Source organism: Poecilia formosa, unplaced genomic scaffold, assembly GCF_000485575.1.
Source record: "Poecilia formosa unplaced genomic scaffold, Poecilia_formosa-5.1.2 Scaffold42, whole genome shotgun sequence".
NCBI lineage: Eukaryota > Metazoa > Chordata > Actinopteri > Cyprinodontiformes > Poeciliidae > Poecilia > Poecilia formosa.
The window spans coordinates 1,190,724-1,213,708 of record NW_006799981.1 but is presented as its reverse complement, the minus strand read 5'-3'; the positions used below and the strand labels follow the sequence as shown (position 1 = coordinate 1,213,708).

At 37.9% G+C, this 22,985-nt stretch overlaps 4 protein-coding genes across 7 annotated transcripts in view; all 4 read left to right on the top strand.

Moving 5' to 3' along the window:
• Window positions 1–377: 377 nt before the first annotated feature.
• Window positions 378–6,731, top strand: LOC103137633 (delta-1-pyrroline-5-carboxylate synthase-like). The gene is made up of 17 exons (XM_007551452.1): window positions 378–524; window positions 1,033–1,148; window positions 1,440–1,591; window positions 1,680–1,829; window positions 1,924–2,028; window positions 2,119–2,277; window positions 2,399–2,489; window positions 3,062–3,186; window positions 3,285–3,429; window positions 3,521–3,594; window positions 3,702–3,801; window positions 4,175–4,395; window positions 4,485–4,622; window positions 4,690–4,885; window positions 5,426–5,547; window positions 5,634–5,916; window positions 6,036–6,731. Exons 2-17 carry the CDS (start codon window positions 1,052–1,054, stop codon window positions 6,215–6,217), a joined length of 2,340 nt encoding a protein of 779 aa, XP_007551514.1. The 5' UTR covers window positions 378–524; window positions 1,033–1,051; the 3' UTR covers window positions 6,218–6,731.
• A 566-nt stretch (window positions 6,732–7,297) lies between these two features.
• On the top strand, window positions 7,298–14,799 carry LOC103137688 (arginyl-tRNA--protein transferase 1-like). The gene is made up of 6 exons (XM_007551533.2): window positions 7,298–7,483; window positions 11,191–11,254; window positions 12,263–12,325; window positions 13,697–13,800; window positions 13,924–14,160; window positions 14,774–14,799. The coding sequence occupies exons 1-6, from the start codon at window positions 7,384–7,386 to the stop codon at window positions 14,797–14,799; spliced, it is 594 nt and encodes a 197-aa protein (XP_007551595.1). The 5' UTR covers window positions 7,298–7,383.
• A 1,885-nt stretch (window positions 14,800–16,684) lies between these two features.
• LOC103137632 (delta-1-pyrroline-5-carboxylate synthase-like) lies at window positions 16,685–18,022 on the top strand. The gene is made up of 3 exons (XM_007551451.2): window positions 16,685–16,838; window positions 16,925–17,207; window positions 17,327–18,022. The coding sequence occupies exons 1-3, from the start codon at window positions 16,758–16,760 to the stop codon at window positions 17,506–17,508; spliced, it is 546 nt and encodes a 181-aa protein (XP_007551513.1). The 5' UTR covers window positions 16,685–16,757; the 3' UTR covers window positions 17,509–18,022.
• Window positions 18,023–18,589: 567 nt separating this feature from the next.
• ate1 (arginyltransferase 1) overlaps window positions 18,590–22,985 on the top strand; it is a 54,469-nt gene continuing 50,073 nt past the window's right edge. For 2 of the 4 annotated variants that reach the window (XM_007551448.2, XM_016671206.1), the window contains exons 1-2: window positions 18,591–18,774; window positions 22,482–22,545. In XM_007551448.2, coding sequence (XP_007551510.1) covers window positions 18,675–18,774; window positions 22,482–22,545 — 164 coding nt within the window. In that variant the 5' untranslated portion in view covers window positions 18,591–18,674. Of the gene's footprint in view, window positions 18,775–22,481; window positions 22,546–22,985 lie in introns of all 4 variants that reach the window. The other 2 variants (XM_016671207.1, XM_007551447.2) reach the window with 2 other exon arrangements.

Genomic DNA, 22,985 nt, shown 5'->3' with positions numbered 1-22,985 from the left:
AAAATCTAACCCTACGTGGTGAGGCACCCAGACGCACTATATTCTTTAGCAAAGCTGCCAGGAAAGCATAAAATGAAAAATATACACTTAAATAAATAAACATAAAGCGATTTTTATGAATGAAATATAACATTTGTCTCTATCAGTACCATCATGTACTCTGTGTAATTTGATGGAGGGAACACTTTACTGGTGTTCTATAAACTCTGGACCTTTTCGTCGCTACAGACTTTACGGAATAGTTGTTACTATTTCTATATAGTAGCTTTATTAACAGAAGCCGTCCAGAACGTATTTTTCTGCGTAGTTACAACGTACGTTGCTTTAGTTTATAGGATTTCCTGCGTAGACGCTGGTCGCACGTAGATACGTAGTCACTCTTCGTGAATCCCTTCTGTCCGCTTCTCTTCTCAAACAACGTGGGCTGTGGATGTGGCAGCAGTCAGACCGACTGACTGACTACGTGTCTCCTCTTTGCAGACCACTGTTGTGTTGGCTGGCTTTCTAACTCTTCGCACTGTCAGGTAACAGCTTATTTTGTTCAATAAAACAACTTTCTGCCACTGCTAAATGTCTCGAAACTGCAGCTAACTGTAGCTAAAGCTAGCTAACATTAGCTCGCTGCAGGTTCGTGTTGACATCAGTTGTATTTGCTAAGCAGGCGTTGTATTCTTATTTATTGAGTTTTGAAGCATAATTAATTAATATATAATATGGTTTACTTGTATAAAGCACTTTTTTGTGGATTTCAGTGATCTGAAAACATCTTATCTGGGTCAGTGTGTCGTGTTATGACTACAAACAATGATAACATTCCGAACATGAAAGCAAACTTCCCAGAAAGTACAACTGAATAATGCTTATGTTTTTCCTCCGCCACATAGTATTTATTTTAACGTATTTAAATGTTCTATTTCTGTTGTAGATTGACTCCCATGCAGCCCATTTTTGAATAAAACTGCAGCTTATCTCAGTTGAGGTTATTCCACTGTTGCAGTAACGTGACATTGATTCGTATGGTCATCTCTACAGGTCTTCAGGTGTTTGTGCCATGTTTGCCAGGCTGGCTCTGTGCTCTCGCCTGCCATCCAGGATCCGGCAGTCCAATGTCTGTCCAGTCTCCATCAGAGGATTCTCGCAGGCTAAATGTAAGCTACCACCCAGGTCCTCGTCTGGATATTATAGTTCCAGGCTTTATTCCTGATGCTTATTTCAATCTATCTATCCATTCATTTGATTTATTCATGCATCAGTCTGTACATCTGCCCTAAACCTAATTTAAAAAAAAAAAAAATCTAAGTTTTCAGCAACCCCGATTTGCATATAAGAGCATCAACTAAATAGAGACCTATTTTCCCTGACTTGCGATTCTCAAAATTTTATGTTTTCATGTAAAAACACCCCTCACATTTTTAAAATGTGTCTCTTCTTTCTTGCAGTTTTGCTCCCACGTTCCCATGGGAAATCGTTTGCCCACCGGAGTGAGCTGAAGCAGGCCAAGCGCATCGTGGTGAAACTGGGCAGCGCCGTGGTTACACGAGGCGATGAGTGCGGCCTTGCGCTGGGACGTCTGGCCTCCATAGTGGAGCAGGTGATGCTGCGGACACTGTCAAACGTTTTGTTGGAGAGTCGCTTTTCAAATGGAAACCTAGAAAGTTGTGTTTTGTGTGTACCATAAGGTGGCCATGTTGCAGAATCAAGGCCGGGAGATGATGATTGTTACGAGTGGTGCTGTGGCGTTTGGGAAGCAGCGGCTCAGACATGAGATACTGTTGTCTCAGAGCGTCAGACAAGCCTTGCACTCTGGACAGAACCAACTCAAAGACATTGTAACTAATTGTTTAGCACCACAAATTAAATTCCACTTATAAAATACGCTTATGTGCTTTAATTTGCTCTTCTAATCTGATTTCTCTGACTCAGTCCGTTCCAGTTTTAGAGGCCAGAGCATGTGCAGCTGCAGGACAAAGTGGTCTGATGGCTCTGTACGAAGCCATGTTCACCCAGTACAGCATCTGCACCGCACAAGTTTGTATTTGGCTTTTCTTTACCGATTACAACCAACAGCAGATAGGTTAAAAAGCTTCTTAAATGTGATTATTTCTGTCCTTTTCTTAGATTTTGGTAACCAATTTGGATTTCCACGATGAGCAGAAACGTCGCAATCTGAACAGCACGCTGCACGAGCTGCTGCGGATGAACATCGTGCCTATCATCAACACCAACGACGCCGTTGTGCCACCCCCTGTTCCCAATAGTGACCTACAGGGGGTAAATGTGGGTACTGTGTGTTGGGCATGCTGCTCATTTTTGTGCTGTCCATTTACTGACCACGAGTTTCTGTTTAATGTGTGACTAAGAGACATGTTAGGTGAATAAGTTTTTGTTTGTATTTTAGGTCATAAGTATTAAAGACAACGACAGCTTGGCTGCGCGGCTGGCTGTTGAGATGAAAGCTGATCTTCTCATTGCTCTGTCTGACGTTCAAGGTACAGTGAAGAAGGAAATGTTTGCTGTTGACAAAAAATGACATATAAGCGATTAATTAATTTCAGCATTCAGTCTGATCAGTGTGTCACATTTTGACTTGAAAATATTTGCCCCCTTTGCTTTGCTTTGCTTTTAAAAGTTCTCCAGATCTGTCAGGCTCCTTTGTCCACATACTTGTTCAGGTGAAACCACTATTTTTTTTCCTGTCAGATTTAGTACTGAACTTTGACTGGGCCAACCTAATATTTATTTTTCTGACAGCAATACGTTGTCAGTTTGGATGTATGCTTTAATTCACAGTGGTACTGAAAAATGAGTAATTTTCATCTTTTTAGCTCCAATCTGAATGTTTTGGTTTAACAATTTCCGATGTTTCGAATTGTACATAATTTCGTCCATTTAACTAATCCCCAAGTTTATCTTTGAAGAAAATTACTGTTTAAAAGTAGTTGGGTGTCTAAGACTGTTTGTAAATCAGGTAGGTTTTAATTTAAATTGATCATAAAAGTCTTAAAACATCCTAAGTCTTACTCAAAGTCAAAGTTTTAATGTGTAAAATTGTGACCTGCAGGTTTGTATGACAGTCCTCCTGGAACCGACGATGCTAAGCTCATTGACATCTTCTACCCCGGGGACCAGCAGTCAATCACTTATGGCACCAAGTCCAGAGTCGGCATCGGTGGCATGGAGGCCAAGGTAAACACTACAGACGATCTGTTATCTCTGATTATAAATAAGGAAGATCTTAACTTTAAAAATGACAAAGTTCTGACTAAATATTTGCTGTGGATCAGGTGAAAGCAGCCCTCTGGGCACTTCAAGGAGGGACCTCTGTTGTCATCGCCAACGGCACAGATCCTAAAGTCACAGGCCACGTCATCACAGACATTGTCGAAGGGAAAAAGATTGGCACCTTTTTCTCCGAAGTAAAACCTGCAGGTATTTATCGAAACCACATGGATAAGGTACTTGATCCTTATTTTTGGATGTGCATTTAATGTTGACCTGTATATGTATTGACCACAATCAGGACCGACTGTGGAGCAGCAGACGGAGATGGCACGGCACGCTGGACGGGCACTTGCATCTTTACTCCCTGAACAGGTATGTAGGTGAAAAATATCACCCCAAATGAGGAGCTATTAGGAAATGATGTGCGTTTTTATTTTATTTATTTTTTAAATCATGCATCGCAATGTTTGTGTTTTCAGAGAGGAGAAATCATCTGCTGTCTTGCTGAGCTGCTTACAGAAAAGAAGGATGAGATTCTTAGTGCCAACAGGAAAGACATGGAGTTAGCAACTTCAACAGGTAGACCTCATTGCTGCTGCTGATGTGGAAAAGAAAATGGTTCCTTTCATTCAGAGCTGAACCAATCTTATTTTTCCTTGTCTTTAAAATCTGATCTCACAATATCAATTTTCATTTTTCAAAGGAATGTGAGACACAATTTAAAAAACAAAGTAGTTTTAAAATGACTGTTCTTCAAAATGTTCTACATTTGTGTATCAAAACACATGCCCCAACCTTTTTTTTCTGGTCATTAAGCTCCAAACAAATTACACTGAAGTACACCCTGTTAGTTTATGTGCTTTATAAACCTAAAATAATGGGTGAATTGAGGCTTTACAGTATTAATCGGTGCATCTCGAACAGTTTTTTAAAATAATCACTCTGCACTCAGGTTGCTTGTCGCAGCCTCTGATCAATCGCCTCAGTCTGTCTACTGCTAAGCTGAACAGCCTCGCCATCGGCCTGCGCCAGCTTGCCGTATCTTCTGGGAACAGTGTGGGTCGGGTGCTGAGGCGGACCCGGGTGGCTAACAACCTGGAGCTGGAGCAAATCACTGTTCCCATCGGGGTCCTGCTGGTCATCTTTGAGTCACGTCCTGACTGCCTCCCGCAGGTAGAACAGTCCCAGGACCAACAATTCTGCTATTCTTAAAATTTCGGATTAACAGAACCGATGCATCGTACTATAAAAACTCTTTGCAGGTGTCGGCCCTCGCGATTGCCAGCGGAAACGCTTTGCTTCTTAAAGGAGGCAAAGAAGCGTCAAACACCAACAAAATCCTGCATCAACTCACACAGGAAGCGCTTTCAATTCATGGAGTAGCTGATGCCATTCAGCTGGTAAGGCTTGTTTATTCAGTCACCTCCTTAATTTTCTACTTGCACTAAAATGTAAAATGTTATAAAGGTGAGCACGCGCGAGGAGGTAGAGGATCTGTGCAAGCTGGACAAAATGATCGACCTGATCATCCCAAGAGGTTCCTCTGAGCTGGTCCGAGACATTCAGAGGGCAGCCAAGGGCATTCCTGTGCTGGGCCACAGTGAGGGTGTCTGCCACGTTTACGTCGACAGTGAAGCCAGCATGGACAAAGCCATTGATGTTGGTATGTATTAACGGCACACAGCTGAAAAGTCTTCATTCTGGGATTTTGTTCAAGCTTCATATCTCTTAAACCTTTTCATGTCCTGTCAATTACAACAACAAACTACAGTGTGTGCTTTGCAATGTGTTTCATTGGGATTTTATGTAGAGGACCAACACAGAACAGTTAATTCTTGGGACTTGAGAGGAAATTCAGGCATGCGTTTGGTGTGGCATGCTTTTGTTTTCAGTACCTCTGAAACAATAATTTGCTGAATTTTGGGGTATATCGCTAACAGTTTTGTAAATTTAGAGACTTAAATCTTTGTTGTTCTTCGCAAAACAGTCAGAGCTAGTTCTGGACTTTGACTAGGCCATTCTAACACATGAATAATTTTGATCCAAGCATGTTATTGTAGCTCTGACTGTATGTTTACTTAAAATTCCAATAAGACACAAGTTTGTGATCGTGATGTGGTAAAAGATGAAAAAAGTTAGAATGTTTATTAAAATGGTGAACATTTTGTCGCTGACTGAACATGGAGACTCTCTTTTGTTCTAGTCAAAGACTCCAAATGTGACTACCCTGCAGCCTGTAATGCCATGGAGACCCTCCTTATTCACAGAGATTTGCTGCGCACTCCTTTATTCGACCAGATCATTGATATGTTGAGGACAGAAGAAGTAAGAAACAAGCACTGACACCAAATCTGGCCTCCACTAGAAAGGTAGCTTTGTTCTTTGTTCCACTGATTATTGTTGTCTTTCAGGTAAAGATTCACGCGGGTCCTCGCTTTGCATCGTACTTAACCTTTAGCCCGTCTGAGGTGAAGTCTCTCCGTACAGAGTACGGGGACCTGGAGTGCTGCATCGAGGTGGTAGACAGCATGCAGGACGCTGTGGACCACATTCACAAATATGGCAGCTCCCACACTGATGTCATTGTCACAGAGAACGAGGAAACAGCCGAGCAGTTCCTGCAGCAGGTCGACAGCGCCTGCGTGTTCTGGAACTCCAGCTCTCGCTTTGCCGACGGATACCGCTTTGGCCTGGGTGAGCAAAACATTAGGCATGCCTTTATATACCTCCTTATTAATAAACAAAGCCTTCAAGTGAAAAATAATTGATTTTTCCACGTTTCTTTTAAAACATTTTTTATTTAATCACTGCAGGAGCTGAGGTTGGCATTAGCACAGCAAGGATACACGCCAGGGGCCCAGTGGGTTTGGAGGGACTCCTTACGACCAAATGGGTCCTTCGAGGAGAGGGGCACACTGTTGCAGACTTCTCTGAGCAAGGCAGTATGAAATATCTCCACGAAAGCATCCCGGTCCCACAGGGACATATTAATTAGGAGATCTCCCAGCTGGAGCCAAACCAACAGATGTCTGGAAAGAGTTTATTAGAGCCTTGTGTCAAACGGTATAATTTCAACTTCCTAGCTGCTCCTTCATCACCTGTTTGAGTTTACTATATCAGTGCAGACTTGCAGATGCCATCGGGTTGATTTTTGTAGATTTCCAATTTCCTAATTGTGTGAACCAGTGCTGAAACCTGTGAATCTGAATTTTTCAGTGCATCAACAAAACGTACATTTTGCTAAAGCAACAACAAAAAAGCTGTGCATAATGCAGACATGAAGTAAAGCTCATTTTCCCTTCTATAAAGTCATTTTTGTAACAAGATTTTAAAAAAAATGGATCATTGGCTCAGCTGTGATTTTCTAATTTATTTTTTTACATTTAAAGTCTCCCTTTGTTTTGTAAATCACTGCAAGTACTGTTTGTGCAAGATATTGGTTCTGATTTTTTTTTTTTGCTGTCCTCTTTGCAGAGATAATTTAATAAATATGGTGTACAGTTCTTAAATCATGAGTTTGTACTTTGTACTTATCAGACTATATATAATTGCAAGTACTGTACATTGTTCAATTTATGTGATAAATCAGAACAAAGAAGCGCAAAACTGAAGTGGAAGGAAAAATATACAAAACAAAATCTGTGGCTGTTTTTAGCCCTATTAATAACATCTTTAGGATACATTTTACCAAGTAACCTCTTTAATAAATTAAATTACTTAAACCAACTGTTCTGTAGGGCTTTTATTTTTGTTGGAGAACAATGCAGATGTCTATAAGAGATCCTTCCTTCCCACAGCCATCAGCATCTACAACAAAAAGAGTAATTTTTAGTGAATTAAAATACACTGAGCAGTAGTTAAGTTCAAAGTTCTGGCCAATCAAGTGCAAAGAGACATGATTGTTAATCTGTTGTAACAATACCTCCCATTTACATGTTACTATTGTACTCAATACCGTGAAATTGTTTGAAAAAGATTAATACAATCTCAATTTTGTGAATATATTAGAGGCATCTATTACAGTGGATTTTAATGTTCTCAGATTAACTCAGACATGGAGTCTTTGAACGCAGCACCTCAGACGCATAGGCTGTGGGCGGAGTGTCCGTCACCGGTTGACCTACCAAACTCATATGTCAGCTGTGTGTCTACATTGTAAAGATGGCAGGAAACAACTCTTATACTATAGTAGAATATTTTGGAGGGGATGATGGCTACCGCTGCGGTTACTGCAAAAATGATAAGGGAAACTTCTCTCACGGTAGGTTCGTTTGAAGATCTCGAAGAAACGGAGTTGGGCATTTAACTGAGCTAGCTAATGCTAATCACGCTGAGCCGTGTACTTGCTTGAAATAGGTAAAGAAAAAGGGAAAAGGCGATGTGTATTTGAAGTTAATTCTGTACGATTTATTATAATGTCAGTATATGTTACATTTTAATTGTTTTATTTTTTGACTAGACCCTTAAATGAACACTTTCTGAGCGTTAGCTTAGCTTTTAGCCGGTAGCATCCTGTAGCTTTACTCTGAGAAGGAAACCCCCCAAAACCCAGCACTGTCATTCAGTGAAACTAGGCAAAACAGAAGCACATTATATGGTACCTCTGTCATGTTCAACATATTTTACTACAGGTTATTTACTTTACTTCAACAAGTTATTTGTACTTCTGCTAGCTATTGAACAATACCGCCTGAGTAAACTATTTCCTTCGACGCTGTTTCCGTGTTATGTGGAAAGAGTTCGAGTAAGATCATGTTTTCTCTTTGGATCTGTGTCTTTAACTGGAGTGGCTTGTAGAAGGTATCGAACACCCATTAGCTAGAGTGTATCATCAAGCATTTGGTTTGATGTAGACTGCTGCATGGGGTCAGACAAGTTCAGCATGACATAAACAAACGTCAGAGACGTAAAACTGCAGTTACTGTATTTACAACTTGTTATTTTTAAAAATGCATTATCAGTTGCCAAGTAAACAGAGACAGGAGGTAATTGATCAGATCCAGTGTTGCTAAACATTGATCTAAAAAAGAGTCAGTGGGCTGATTATTCAATGGACTTTAATGTGTTTTACTTTAATGCTGTCTATTTTAAGATCTGAAATGTATCCTCTTCAGACTTTGTTGGGTATATTAAGTTTCATTATTAGCATTTATTTCAGATCATTTTTAAAGAGAGGTCAAGTGGGTAGTAACTAGTTAGTCTAGGAAAGTTTTTGAAAAAAACAAAACAAACAAAAACATTTTGGAATAGTTTTGCTACACTTGACTTGTTATAAAGTATCACTACTCTTAGCTGAAAGAGATTTGTTGATACCCTTCGTAATGCTAAATGAAGAACAGTGATGTTTTAACCAGAAATCAACCAGACTCGCACATATTTGAATTCTTGTTTGTAGACTAGCTTTGTTGTTCTATTGTCATTTTCTGTCTGCTTTGCAATTGGTCATGAAGATGCAGTAAGCTCTGTATTGTCACTGGAGGTACTTTCCTCTGGTCCAACATAAATAGATTACTTTAAGTATATTTTATAAGTTTTCTATCCAAAATTTTTGATGTGGAAAATGGTTTCTTCTGCCTAAATGCTATATATTTTTAATGATGTTGTTTGTATTTGTTTCATTTTAGTTTTCAAAATAACAGTTTGCACATATTGATATTGTAATCATGATTGATTTTCAGTGTATTGTGCAGTTCTTCTTCCTATGCTCTGTTATTCTTTTTACATTTGTTGAACTGTTCTCTTGTATTTTCTTTTATTTTGTCGGCCTTGACCACAGTGTGAACATTTTTTGCACCTGAAGTAGACCATACACATGTTGACACACATACTTATCAAACCCATCTTTCACAATCAGCACAAATCTATATTCTCTGGTTATTCACCTTTATGTTTTTTTAGCTGGAAGCCGCAACAGATTTCAGATTATTACTTTTTTTTTTTTTTTTAAGTTTTCTGCTTATTTTCTTCTGTTTGTGTAATTATATTGTGGTTTTCCATCTTTAATCTCAACTTTAATCTCAAGTACATTACCATGAAAAATGCATACAAACAGTCTACTACCAAAAGGTGCATGTTTTCCTGAAACTGAATGGGTTATGGGGCATTAATATTTTAAAACAACAAAAAGTAAAGCAGATGTGATTTTTTTCCTTCAGGGCAGAATGGTGGTATTAATTATAATCAGGTTGACTATACTTAGGTTTCAGGCAGCTCCTAATGCAGTCAATGAGCAACTGGGTACAAAGTCTGCAGACGATAGCTGTGATCTAATCCAAGAGTGATAATCTGGGTAGGTTACGTCATGGAGGCATGGCAAAGCCCCAGGAAGTCAGAAGACATGAAAACATTCTTGCATGAAACATGAATTTTCTGCATAACCCAAGGAAAAGATGTGTAGTCAGTTTGTCTTCAAACTGACTATAATTTTCTTACATTTTTATGGCTTTTGTGTGATATTATGGATGTAAAGAGTTTATTTTCTGAGGAAAACATACAGATTTTAAAATATGGCAGTGATTATCAGATAACTGTGTATGAACAATTTGTCTTTCCGTATTCACTGTTTCATTAGTTTCCATCACTGTGATTGGTTGGATGATGTTATCAAGGCTTCTGTTGTACACAAAGCACATCTCACTCTGCAGTACAGAGCCCAACATCTGCTGCTATTGTGTCTGTTTTGCTTCAGGGAAAAGTGAAGAATGGATCAGGTGATTGTTTTGTGCTGCAGGAACAGCAGCTTTTTTGTTCACATCAGTCGCATGTGAGTTGTTCAGTTTTACCTTTACGTTCTGCCACAACCGGCTCTTTCGTGATCTTAATGTGGCCTAAAATGAAAATGAGTTTGACACCTTTGTTTTAAAGTGTAACCCCCCCTGAGAAAGCAAAATCTCGCCCCTGGTAGATTTTGAAAAATTCCTCCAAACTGAGCAGAGCCAAGCGAGACCCCGCCAAATGTGGGGATAAAGCGAAGGGGTGTGATCAGAATGAAGGATGCACTGTTTTCAGTATGTTGTTATATTTTTTGACTTTTCAGAGACCTCTAGTGATTTGGTTTTTTTATTATTATTGTTTGCTTTACAAAAATCCACAGAGTGGTAAATCTATTAACTTTCTTTCTTTGTTGTTGGAAACTTTTATGGTGAGAATGCTCCAGTTGAGCAGCACCAAGTTCCAGCAGCCGAACTTTTGTATCTGTTTGCGTTGACTGGTTTGGTTTGGTAGTTTTCCTTTATTGAATCACTCTATGTTCTCCCCGTCTCTGTGGACTCAAATTAACCCTATTCTCCTGGGACGTGAAGCATTATACTCATTACAAATGTGTGTGTGTGTGTGTTGTGAACTGTGATAAAGGCCAGTTCATTTGGCTGTTCCAGATGTAAATTGATAGTTGACTGTACAGACTCACAGATTAGGGTGTGTGTGCTTGTGCACATGGTTGTTGTGTGTTAATAAAAGGTCAGGATCCAAATCCCAGCGGATCTGCTCTAGCTACAAATAACAGACTTGTATGTTTCCATTGGGGCTTTACAGCACTGTGGGAAATTGGGACTGGATCGTCAAGGAAAATGTGATTTAAGATGCAATAAATATTTTTTCCCCAGTGCTCCATTCTCAAGGAGCTCTTTAATAAATTAGTCTGTTTTATCTTTGTGCTGAAAACTGTAAAACGGTGTTTAAATTCATTTGACCTTGTTACAATCAGTTTTATAAATTCATTTCTCTTTTTTTTCTGTAACTTTAGTCAGATAAAACTGCACACCATTGTGTATAATAAGCAATAATTTTATTGTGAATTATTGATACTAAAGTGCAGAATCTTTTCTAAATGGAGCTTTTCTTTTCATTCACATAAAATATATTAAACATCTTGACTGTGATTACTTTGAACAATGTTTACTCTTATTTAAAAAAAATGTTTTGTTTATTCTTTGTATTTTTTTTTATTTTATTTTTTTTTTTTGGCAGGAATGTGGTCTCATTCTATGACCGTACAAGACTACCAAGATTTAATTGATCGGGGATGGAGAAGGTACGTTCATTATTTGTTTTATATCGAAAAAGTTTTACTCTCATCCCACAAAAGCTTGGACATGTATTCAAATAAAAACCAGTTTTACTTCATTTGTTTGTATCTTTATTGCAGTTTTATTTGTCTCATTGGGTGTTTCTGGGGTAGCTTTGCTTCCATTTTATTTGTTTGCTATAAGAAGTCATTTTTGATTGTTAAGCTGCTGCCTGGTCTTATTTTTTTACTCATGACCGTAAAAGCCTTTGTAAATAAAAAAAATATTAATTGGCCATTTAGAAGTAAATTTCTGCCAGGAAAACTTAGAAATTTGTAGATTAATTTCACATATTAAAAAGAAGATAACTTATTCTTTTATGTCAGTCATTTGCAAGTTTGCAAAAAAAAAAAAATCACAATTTTTTGTGATTAAACACATAAATTTACAGTATCAAAGCAAGATACATTTTCAGAATTTTTCTGAGGTTAGAAACTCATTTGCCAAAAAAGAAGCAGAAGTCGACTATAATTGAAGGTGTAAATGTTGGAGATGCACATTTGGATATTTCTGGGTATACACACAGGAGATAATCTGATATGAAAAAAAAACGGGATCTACCCCTTATGCTTTGGGAAAAAAAACAGATGCTCATCTCCTAAATTTACTACTTTAATCGTAGAGGAATTCTGTTCAATTTGTTGTAAATGTCTGATTTTATGTATCTTGTTTCTTTATTTTGCTTTTCATGTTTTACCTTGGTAATTTGATTTTGTTTTCTTTTGGTTGATGTCTTGTTATTTTCTCTTTAGTCTAAGTAGTATCTATTTTTCAATGTACACCATGACCATCCACTGTGGTTCATAATTTAGGCATAAGCTTGAATTTGACTCTTTTGCTCTTTTTGCCTGAGATGGACGATCCAGTCAGTAATCTGAATGCTTGTCTTCTCCTTTCACCTGCTATTCTGACATATCAGTGTAAAGTCTTTAAATAGAGAAGAATGACTTTAACAGTAAAGTTTTGTTTTTCAGAAGTGGGAAATATGTTTACAAGCCCATAATGAAGAAGACATGCTGTCCTCAGTATACCATCAGGTAATTCTTTTCGTTAAGCATTCACATTATGATGCACTACTCTGGTAAATATTTGCGTTACAAATATTTACCGATCCAGAGAACAGCTGGAATCAAGGAATGAATTTCATCTAAATTTGGGGTTTTAATAATTTTGTTTGCCAAAAGACAAAACAAGAATTGTTTGCAAATATTTAAATTTGTTGTGGATTTGCTATGATCCATGAAGGATGAAAATTATAGGGTCAAATTTATACATACACTGCCAACTATTTTTCAGTTGTGTCTCTAAAAAACTGCACCTCTGGATGTTTAGATGCTTTTTTTTGGCATAATTATTAAATTGTCTTTTTTTTTCTTGGCCCAAACTAAGTTTTTAATCATAGTCTGTTTTGGGCTGGGTATTCCAGGACGTTAATGTTTGCACCTCTTTATCCATTCAGAAGCTAGTTTTAAGGTTGTCGATTTCTTGTGGTGTTGAAAAAATTTTGAGACAGCCACAGTTTTTCACTATTCCTTACCCTTTTTGTGATGCCACTACCACTGGCTAGCCAAACAGACCCTCAGCATGACGCTACCAGTGCCGTGTCTGAAAGTTGAACAGTGTTCCAAAGTCTAAAAGCTTGACTTTCCCAAACATTATTCTTTTCACTGAGCTCAATCTTCATTTCATCGTTAAAGACTCTCATTAAAAGTTTCTCCAGAAGGCTTTTAGCTTGTTCATGTGGCCTTTTACAAATTTCACACGAGCTTTAAAGTTTGGAGGGGCGGCTTGTTTGTTGGGTTAGTACACTCTGTCCATGGCAAAAGTGACTTGACTGTGGAAAATGACTTTGTTGTTCCCTATTATTTGGGGTTGACAATTTGGATCAGATGGTTGAAAAGTAGACCCATTTGCATGTTCCAGCTGGATAATAAGGCCAAACACACATCAGATGTGGTTTTGCAATAAATAAATCAGGCTAACATTAAGCTCAAGAGTTGCTCAAACCTCAGCCTATACAAAACTGTATCGGCTACACTAAAAAGCCTTGTCAATGCAAGGAAACCAAGCCATTGAAATGAGCGCTGCCATTGTTCTACTATTCAGCCGACTTTATGATGACTGCATGTTATATATTTATTTATTTTAGTTTAGCCACGACTTGCTAAGGGATGTTGAAATTTCTTGTGTTTATATTTGGGCCTCAGTGTGTAATGATGACAATGTGTAGATAAGAGAAAGTCTACCAGACATTAAACTTGGGCACTAAGTTATTTATTTTAAAACCACTAAAGAAATACACCAGTAAAAGCACAAACTGACATTTATACTTATGATGTTAATCTTGGAGAGGAACTGTCCACCCAAACTGAAAATTTCTAACTTTATTTGATCTTTTCTGCCTCAAGGTGTCATGCACTGAATTTCCAGCCTTCTAAATCTCATAAGAAAATCCTGAAGAAAATGAACAAATATATTTCTAAAGGAGACCTGCCTGCAGCTCAGGAGGATGGTAAGAAGGTTGCTCCTGCATGCACAGAAAATGTTTTGTAAATGTATGAAAAACATTGGGGTTACTGGTTCTGGGTTTGTAGTACACGCTAGTTGCATAAATGTTTTGTTTTATGTCCTACAGGGGAACCAATGGATTCTGTCTGCGAAGATGCTGGTCCACGGGAACCTACTAAAGTCTGTCAGTCAGATTTAAAAGTTGTTGCTAGCGCAGATATTAAAGATGAAATACCAAACCGTTCCGCTGCTGAAGAAGTTCAGAAAAACTCGGTGGGTTCTACAGCTGGAAGCTCAGAAAATTCCCAGAATGATTCAGCTTCTGTCTCAGAAGGGGGAACAGATGCCAAAGCTCCTAACCCAGGTAAGAAAAAGATGCATAGCTCTTTTTAAACAAACATAATTCCCATGAGCCAAACTTTTACAATTTTAAGTTGATAGTAATTGAGGGCCACAAAATAATAGATTTTTTTTAAACTAAAATTTCCCCCCAAAATTGTTAAATGTTTTGTTTTTATTTGCACAACATTTTCATAAAATGAAGAAGTCTGATTTCCATAGAAAGCTGAACTGTAGATTATTGTAGATCTGAAACATAAAATCTGGGAGGTTTGTCTTGTTTAAAAATCAAAAACAAACAGCTACAAAGCATCCTTAATGATGAGTGTTTTTTCTGTTATCTTTGGATCTGAGCAACATTTATAGCATATAGATCAAAAGCATTTGCTTTATTTAGTGGAGTTTACTAAAAGGATGCATCATGTCAGTCCATGAATGAGGGTCACTGAATGTTTGTGGTCCTGTTTATGATGAAATTTAATGAAATGAGTACTTTGTGTTGTACCTTTGATATTTATGAGACTTTATTTTGGCTATATCTTTTTCAAAAGGCAGTGAAATTTTCACTGTAAGATTTATCTGCATCAACCTCCAACCTTAAGCTGGAAAAACAAGTTTGTGCCATTTTTGTATTGCAGTGGACGCCCACATAAAATCACTTTGAGGGCCACAAATGGCCCCCAGGCAGCACTTTGGACACCTCTCTTATAAAGCATTAAAATGTAAGAAAATCTTCATGTTCTGTAGCTTTTTCTAGCCATTATGGACTCCTGCTGTGCCGTTGTTCTGCAATATTTTATTTCCACTGCCTTCCAGAAGGTGTCACTGTTCACCAAGCTGCCCCTCTCTGCAGCAGTTTGGACGCAGTTGAGCTCTCCCCTTCGTTATTAGGAGATTGTCTGACTTGGACTTGTTTTTCATATTCCTCTCGTCACTTGGCCAGCACAGGATATCCTCATAGCCAGCTTTCTGTAATGAATCAACAGTTCTCAAGTGGGGGAGATAATAAACTCCCTCTAGATACAGGAAGTAGAACTTTTGTTTCCAAAAACTTAATGAGAGCAGCTCCCAACGCAGGGGCAGGATGGTTCTGAACAAGCTGAGCTTTTCGCAGACATAAACATTCAGTGAGAAATTGCAGCAGTGGCAGCGCTGTTGTTCCACTATGCCTGTGTCAGCACCAGTCTTCTCTGAGCTACAGTGTCAGGAATAACAAGCCTTTTCAGCAAAGCGGAAACAGGAGGATTTACTGCCCACCCCGCTACCCCTACATTTACCTCCAACAGAAAACACCTGGTCATATATTTCCTCAGCTTTTATTACTAGAGGCTTTATACCTTTAGGGAGGATCCCGTTCCAGGTTGAGAAAACACGACTTCCCATACCTTAAATGCAGACAGGGGTCTCAAAGGAATGAGCCAATACAGAAATGTAAGATTGTCCTGTTTTAATTACTGTAGAAAGTTTCTTAGGTAGACAGAAAATGACTCACACTTGGGTTTTAAGCAGAAACCCAAGTGTGAGTTTTAGTAACTCTGACATTGGACAACCTGGATCATCTTTCCAGTTTACATACAAAACAGCTGTATTTGAATTACATTTACACTTTACAATCAGTGTATCTTGTTTAATTTCCTTCAAAATGGACGATGACTATCCCAGATTTTATGAAGTGTTAACTGCAGGACTGAAAACATCCGTCTTGAACAGGAAGTAATCTGCCAGAGTTTATCTTCACTGCAGCTGTATTCTTTATCCTCAGGAGTAAACATGTCTCTGTGTGATATTAAGAAGGAAAGTATCTGTTATTGATGAGGGTGTAGCGAAACAAGATTTGTGCACTGACAACTTCGGTTCAATTGGATCAGAAACAGGCAGCGTAAAGATGCGCTTCAAGATTCAGCAACCCACCAAACAAGCAATCATTTGCTCTTCAGAAGACAGCATCTGCTTTAAAGTAGGAACTAAACTGCCTCTTCTTCATGACATCATCAGAGGGGAAAGCTCGTCAGTGGGCTGATGTTGGCAGCTGGCAGCGGTGCAAGCAGGATACGACTATCACTTCCTTATTGCTCCAAACAGGATGCGGGGGTGTAAACTGTTGACATGGGATGCCCGGAGTCCTACAGAGCTTGGCAGGAGCCCAAGACGTTGTAGTGGTGGGGACGGAAAAGGGGGGGGGACACATAGAAAGAAAACAGTTTGTGTGCATGAAAAACAAAACTGTTTCCATTAGCTTTCTTCCTGTAAGGGATAAACTCATTTTAGTTATGATGACTTCTGCTTCTTAGTAAATACTACATACCTGGTAACCATCTGGACTTTATTTGCCCATTCTTTATTGCTTTATAACAGTTCAGAAGCTGCAACAATGTCCACAACACATAAAACAGCCCGATGTTCAGATATTCAGCACAGTTTTAGGCTGAAACCAGAGATGCACAGATCAATTGACTCCGTTCANCCAATAAGACACAAGTTTGTGATCGTGATGTGGTAAAAGATGAAAAAAGTTAGAATGTTTATTAAAATGGTGAACATTTTGTCGCTGACTGAACATGGAGACTCTCTTTTGTTCTAGTCAAAGACTCCAAATGTGACTACCCTGCAGCCTGTAATGCCATGGAGACCCTCCTTATTCACAGAGATTTGCTGCGCACTCCTTTATTCGACCAGATCATTGATATGTTGAGGACAGAAGAAGTAAGAAACAAGCACTGACACCAAATCTGGCCTCCACTAGAAAGGTAGCTTTGTTCTTTGTTCCACTGATTATTGTTGTCTTTCAGGTAAAGATTCACGCGGGTCCTCGCTTTGCATCGTACTTAACCTTTAGCCCGTCTGAGGTGAAGTCTCTCCGTACAGAGTACGGGGACCTGGAGTGCTGCATCGAGGTGGTAGACAGCATGCAGGACGCTGTGGACCACATTCACAAATATGGCAGCTCCCACACTGATGTCATTGTCACAGAGAACGAGGAAACAGCCGAGCAGTTCCTGCAGCAGGTCGACAGCGCCTGCGTGTTCTGGAACTCCAGCTCTCGCTTTGCCGACGGATACCGCTTTGGCCTGGGTGAGCAAAACATTAGGCATGCCTTTATATACCTCCTTATTAATAAACAAAGCCTTCAAGTGAAAAATAATTGATTTTTCCACGTTTCTTTTAAAACATTTTTTATTTAATCACTGCAGGAGCTGAGGTTGGCATTAGCACAGCAAGGATACACGCCAGGGGCCCAGTGGGTTTGGAGGGACTCCTTACGACAAAATGGGTCCTTCGAGGAGAGGGGCACACTGTTGCAGACTTCTCCGAGCAAGGCAGTATGAAATATCTCCACGAAAGCATCCCGGTCCCACAGGGACATATTAATTAGGAGATCTCCCAGCTGGAGCCAAACCAACAGATGTCTGGAAAGAGTTTATTAGAGTCTTGTGTCAAACGGTATAATTTCAACTTCCTAGCTGCTCCTTCATCACCTGTGTGAGTTTATTATATCAGTGCAGACTTGCAGATGCCATCGGGTTGATTTTTGTAGATTTCCAATTTCCTAATTGTGTGAACCAGTGCTGAAACCTGTGAATCTGAATTTTTCAGTGCATCAACAAAACGTACATTTTGCTAAAGCAACAACAAAAAAGCTGTGCATAATGCAGACATGAAGTAAAGCTCATTTTCCCTTCTATAAAGTCATTTTTGTAACAAGATTTTAAAAAAAATGGATCATTGGCTCAGCTGTGATTTTCTAATTTATTTTTTTACATTTAAAGTCTCCCTTTGTTTTGTAAATCACTGCAAGTACTGTTTGTGCAAGATATTGGTTCTGATTTTTTTTTTTTGCTGTCCTCTTTGCAGAGATAATTTAATAAATATGGTGTACAGTTCTTAAATCATGAGTTTGTACTTTGTACTTATCAGACTATATATAATTGCAAGTACTGTACATTGTTCAATTTATGTGATAAATCAGAACAAAGAACTGCAAAACTGAAGTGGAAGGAAAAATATACAAAACAAAATCTGTGGCTGTTTTTAGCCCCATTAATAACATCTTTAGGATACATTTTACCAAGTAACCTCTTTAATAAATTAAATTACTTAAACCAACTGTTCTGTAGGGCTTTTATTTTTGTTGGAGAACAATGCAGATGTCTATAAGAGATCCTTCCTTCCCACAGCCATCAGCATCTACAACAAAAAGAGTAATTTTTAGTGAATTAAAATACACTGAGCAGTAGTTAAGTTCAAAGTTCTGGCCAATCAAGTGCAAAGAGACATGATTGTTAATCTGTTGTAACAATACCTCCCATTTACATGTTACTATTGTACTCAATACCGTGAAATTGTTTGAAAAAGATTAATACAATCTCAATTTTGTGAATATATTAGAGGCATCTATTACAGTGGATTTTAATGTTCTCAGATTAACTCAGACATGGAGTCTTTGAACGCAGCACCTCAGACGCATAGGCTGTGGGCGGAGTGTCCGTCACCGGTTGACCTACCAAACTCATATGTCAGCTGTGTGTCTACATTGTAAAGATGGCAGGAAACAACTCTTATACTATAGTAGAATATTTTGGAGGGGATGATGGCTACCGCTGCGGTTACTGCAAAAATGATAAGGGAAACTTCTCTCACGGTAGGTTCGTTTGAAGATCTCGAAGAAACGGAGTTGGGCATTTAACTGAGCTAGCTAATGCTAATCACGCTGAGCCGTGTACTTGCTTGAAATAGGTAAAGAAAAAGGGAAAAGGCGATGTGTATTTGAAGTTAATTCTGTACGATTTATTATAATGTCAGTATATGTTACATTTTAATTGTTTTATTTTTTGACTAGACCCTTAAATGAACACTTTCTGAGCGTTAGCTTAGCTTTTAGCCGGTAGCATCCTGTAGCTTTACTCTGAGAAGGAAACCCCCCAAAACCCAGCACTGTCATTCAGTGAAACTAGGCAAAACAGAAGCACATTATATGGTACCTCTGTCATGTTCAACATATTTTACTACAGGTTATTTACTTTACTTCAACAAGTTATTTGTACTTCTGCTAGCTATTGAACAATACCGCCTGAGTAAACTATTTCCTTCGACGCTGTTTCCGTGTTATGTGGAAAGAGTTCGAGTAAGATCATGTTTTCTCTTTGGATCTGTGTCTTTAACTGGAGTGGCTTGTAGAAGGTATCGAACACCCATTAGCTAGAGTGTATCATCAAGCATTTGGTTTGATGTAGACTGCTGCATGGGGTCAGACAAGTTCAGCATGACATAAACAAACGTCAGAGACGTAAAACTGCAGTTACTGTATTTACAACTTGTTATTTTTAAAAATGCATTATCAGTTGCCAAGTAAACAGAGACAGGAGGTAATTGATCAGATCCAGTGTTGCTAAACATTGATCTAAAAAAGAGTCAGTGGGCTGATTATTCAATGGACTTTAATGTGTTTTACTTTAATGCTGTCTATTTTAAGATCTGAAATGTATCCTCTTCAGACTTTGTTGGGTATATTAAGTTTCATTATTAGCATTTATTTCAGATCATTTTTAAAGAGAGGTCAAGTGGGTAGTAACTAGTTAGTCTAGGAAAGTTTTTGAAAAAAACAAAACAAACAAAAACATTTTGGAATAGTTTTGCTACACTTGACTTGTTATAAAGTATCACTACTCTTAGCTGAAAGAGATTTGTTGATACCCTTCGTAATGCTAAATGAAGAACAGTGATGTTTTAACCAGAAATCAACCAGACTCGCACATATTTGAATTCTTGTTTGTAGACTAGCTTTGTTGTTCTATTGTCATTTTCTGTCTGCTTTGCAATTGGTCATGAAGATGCAGTAAGCTCTGTATTGTCACTGGAGGTACTTTCCTCTGGTCCAACATAAATAGATTACTTTAAGTATATTTTATAAGTTTTCTATCCAAAATTTTTGATGTGGAAAATGGTTTCTTCTGCCTAAATGCTATATATTTTTAATGATGTTGTTTGTATTTGTTTCATTTTAGTTTTCAAAATAACAGTTTGCACATATTGATATTGTAATCATGATTGATTTTCAGTGTATTGTGCAGTTCTTCTTCCTATGCTCTGTTATTCTTTTTACATTTGTTGAACTGTTCTCTTGTATTTTCTTTTATTTTGTCGGCCTTGACCACAGTGTGAACATTTTTTGCACCTGAAGTAGACCATACACATGTTGACACACATACTTATCAAACCCATCTTTCACAATCAGCACAAATCTATATTCTCTGGTTATTCACCTTTATGTTTTTTTAGCTGGAAGCCGCAACAGATTTCAGATTATTACTTTTTTTTTTTTTTTTAAGTTTTCTGCTTATTTTCTTCTGTTTGTGTAATTATATTGTGGTTTTCCATCTTTAATCTCAACTTTAATCTCAAGTACATTACCATGAAAACTGCATACAAACAGTCTACTACCAAAAGGTGCATGTTTTCCTGAAACTGAATGGGTTATGGGGCATTAATATTTTCAAACAAAAAAAAGTAAAGCAGATGTGATTTTTTTCCTGCAGGGCAGAATGGTTGTATTAATTATAATCAGGTTGACTATACTTAGGTTTCAGGCAGCTCCTAATGCAGTCAATGAGCAACTGGGTACAAAGTCTGCAGACGATAGCTGTGATCTAATCCAAGAGTGATAATCTGGGTAGGTTACGTCATGGAGGCATGGCAAAGCCCCAGGAAGTCAGAAGACATGAAAACATTCTTGCATGAAACATGAATTTTCTGCATAACCCAAGGAAAAGATGTGTAGTCAGTTTGTCTTCAAACTGACTATAATTTTCTTACATTTTTATGGCTTTTGTGTGATATTATGGATGTAAAGAGTTTATTTTCTGAGGAAAACATACAGATTTTAAAATATGGCAGTGATTATCAGATAACTGTGTATGAACAATTTGTCTTTCCGTATTCACTGTTTCATTAGTTTCCATCACTGTGATTGGTTGGATGATGTTATCAAGGCTTCTGTTGTACACAAAGCACATCTCACTCTGCAGTACAGAGCCCAACATCTGCTGCTATTGTGTCTGTTTTGCTTCAGGGAAAAGTGAAGAATGGATCAGGTGATTGTTTTGTGCTGCAGGAACAGCAGCTTTTTTGTTCACATCAGTCGCATGTGAGTTGTTCAGTTTTACCTTTACGTTCTGCCACAACCGGCTCTTTCGTGATCTTAATGTGGCCTAAAATGAAAATGAGTTTGACACCTTTGTTTTAAAGTGTAACCCCCCCTGAGAAAGCAAAATCTCGCCCCTGGTAGATTTTGAAAAATTCCTCCAAACTGAGCAGAGCCAAGCGAGACCCCGCCAAATGTGGGGATAAAGCGAAGGGGTGTGATCAGAATGAAGGATGCACTGTTTTCAGTATGTTGTTATATTTTTTGACTTTTCAGAGACCTCTAGTGATTTGGTTTTTTTATTATTATTGTTTGCTTTACAAAAATCCACAGAGTGGTAAATCTATTAACTTTCTTTCTTTGTTGTTGGAAACTTTTATGGTGAGAATGCTCCAGTTGAGCAGCACCAAGTTCCAGCAGCCGAACTTTTGTATCTGTTTGCGTTGACTGGTTTGGTTTGGTAGTTTTCCTTTATTGAATCACTCTATGTTCTCCCCGTCTCTGTGGACTCAAATTAACCCTATTCTCCTGGGACGTGAAGCATTATACTCATTACAAATGTGTGTGTGTGTGTGTTGTGAACTGTGATAAAGGCCAGTTCATTTGGCTGTTCCAGATGTAAATTGATAGTTGACTGTACAGACTCACAGATTAGGGTGTGTGTGCTTGTGCACATGGTTGTTGTGTGTTAATAAAAGGTCAGGATCCAAATCCCAGCGGATCTGCTCTAGCTACAAATAACAGACTTGTATGTTTCCATTGGGGCTTTACAGCACTGTGGGAAATTGGGACTGGATCGTCAAGGAAAATGTGATTTAAGATGCAATAAATATTTTTTCCCCAGTGCTCCATTCTCAAGGAGCTCTTTAATAAATTAGTCTGTTTTATCTTTGTGCTGAAAACTGTAAAACGGTGTTTAAATTCATTTGACCTTGTTACAATCAGTTTTATAAATTCATTTCTCTTTTTTTTCTGTAACTTTAGTCAGATAAAACTGCACACCATTGTGTATAATAAGCAATAATTTTATTGTGAATTATTGATACTAAAGTGCAGAATCTTTTCTAAATGGAGCTTTTCTTTTCATTCACATAAAATATATTAAACATCTTGACTGTGATTACTTTGAACAATGTTTACTCTTATTTAAAAAAAATGTTTTGTTTATTCTTTGTATTTTTTTTTATTTTATTTTTTTTTTTTGGCAGGAATGTGGTCTCATTCTATGACCGTACAAGACTACCAAGATTTAATTGATCGGGGATGGAGAAGGTACGTTCATTATTTGTTTTATATCGAAAAAGTTTTACTCTCATCCCACAAAAGCTTGGACATGTATTCAAATAAAAACCAGTTTTACTTCATTTGTTTGTATCTTTATTGCAGTTTTATTTGTCTCATTGGGTGTTTCTGGGGTAGCTTTGCTTCCATTTTATTTGTTTGCTATAAGAAGTCATTTTTGATTGTTAAGCTGCTGCCTGGTCTTATTTTTTTACTCATGACCGTAAAAGCCTTTGTAAATAAAAAAAATATTAATTGGCCATTTAGAAGTAAATTTCTGCCAGGAAAACTTAGAAATTTGTAGATTAATTTCACATATTAAAAAGAAGATAACTTATTCTTTTATGTCAGTCATTTGCAAGTTTGCAAAAAAAAAAAAATCACAATTTTTTGTGATTAAACACATAAATTTACAGTATCAAAGCAAGATA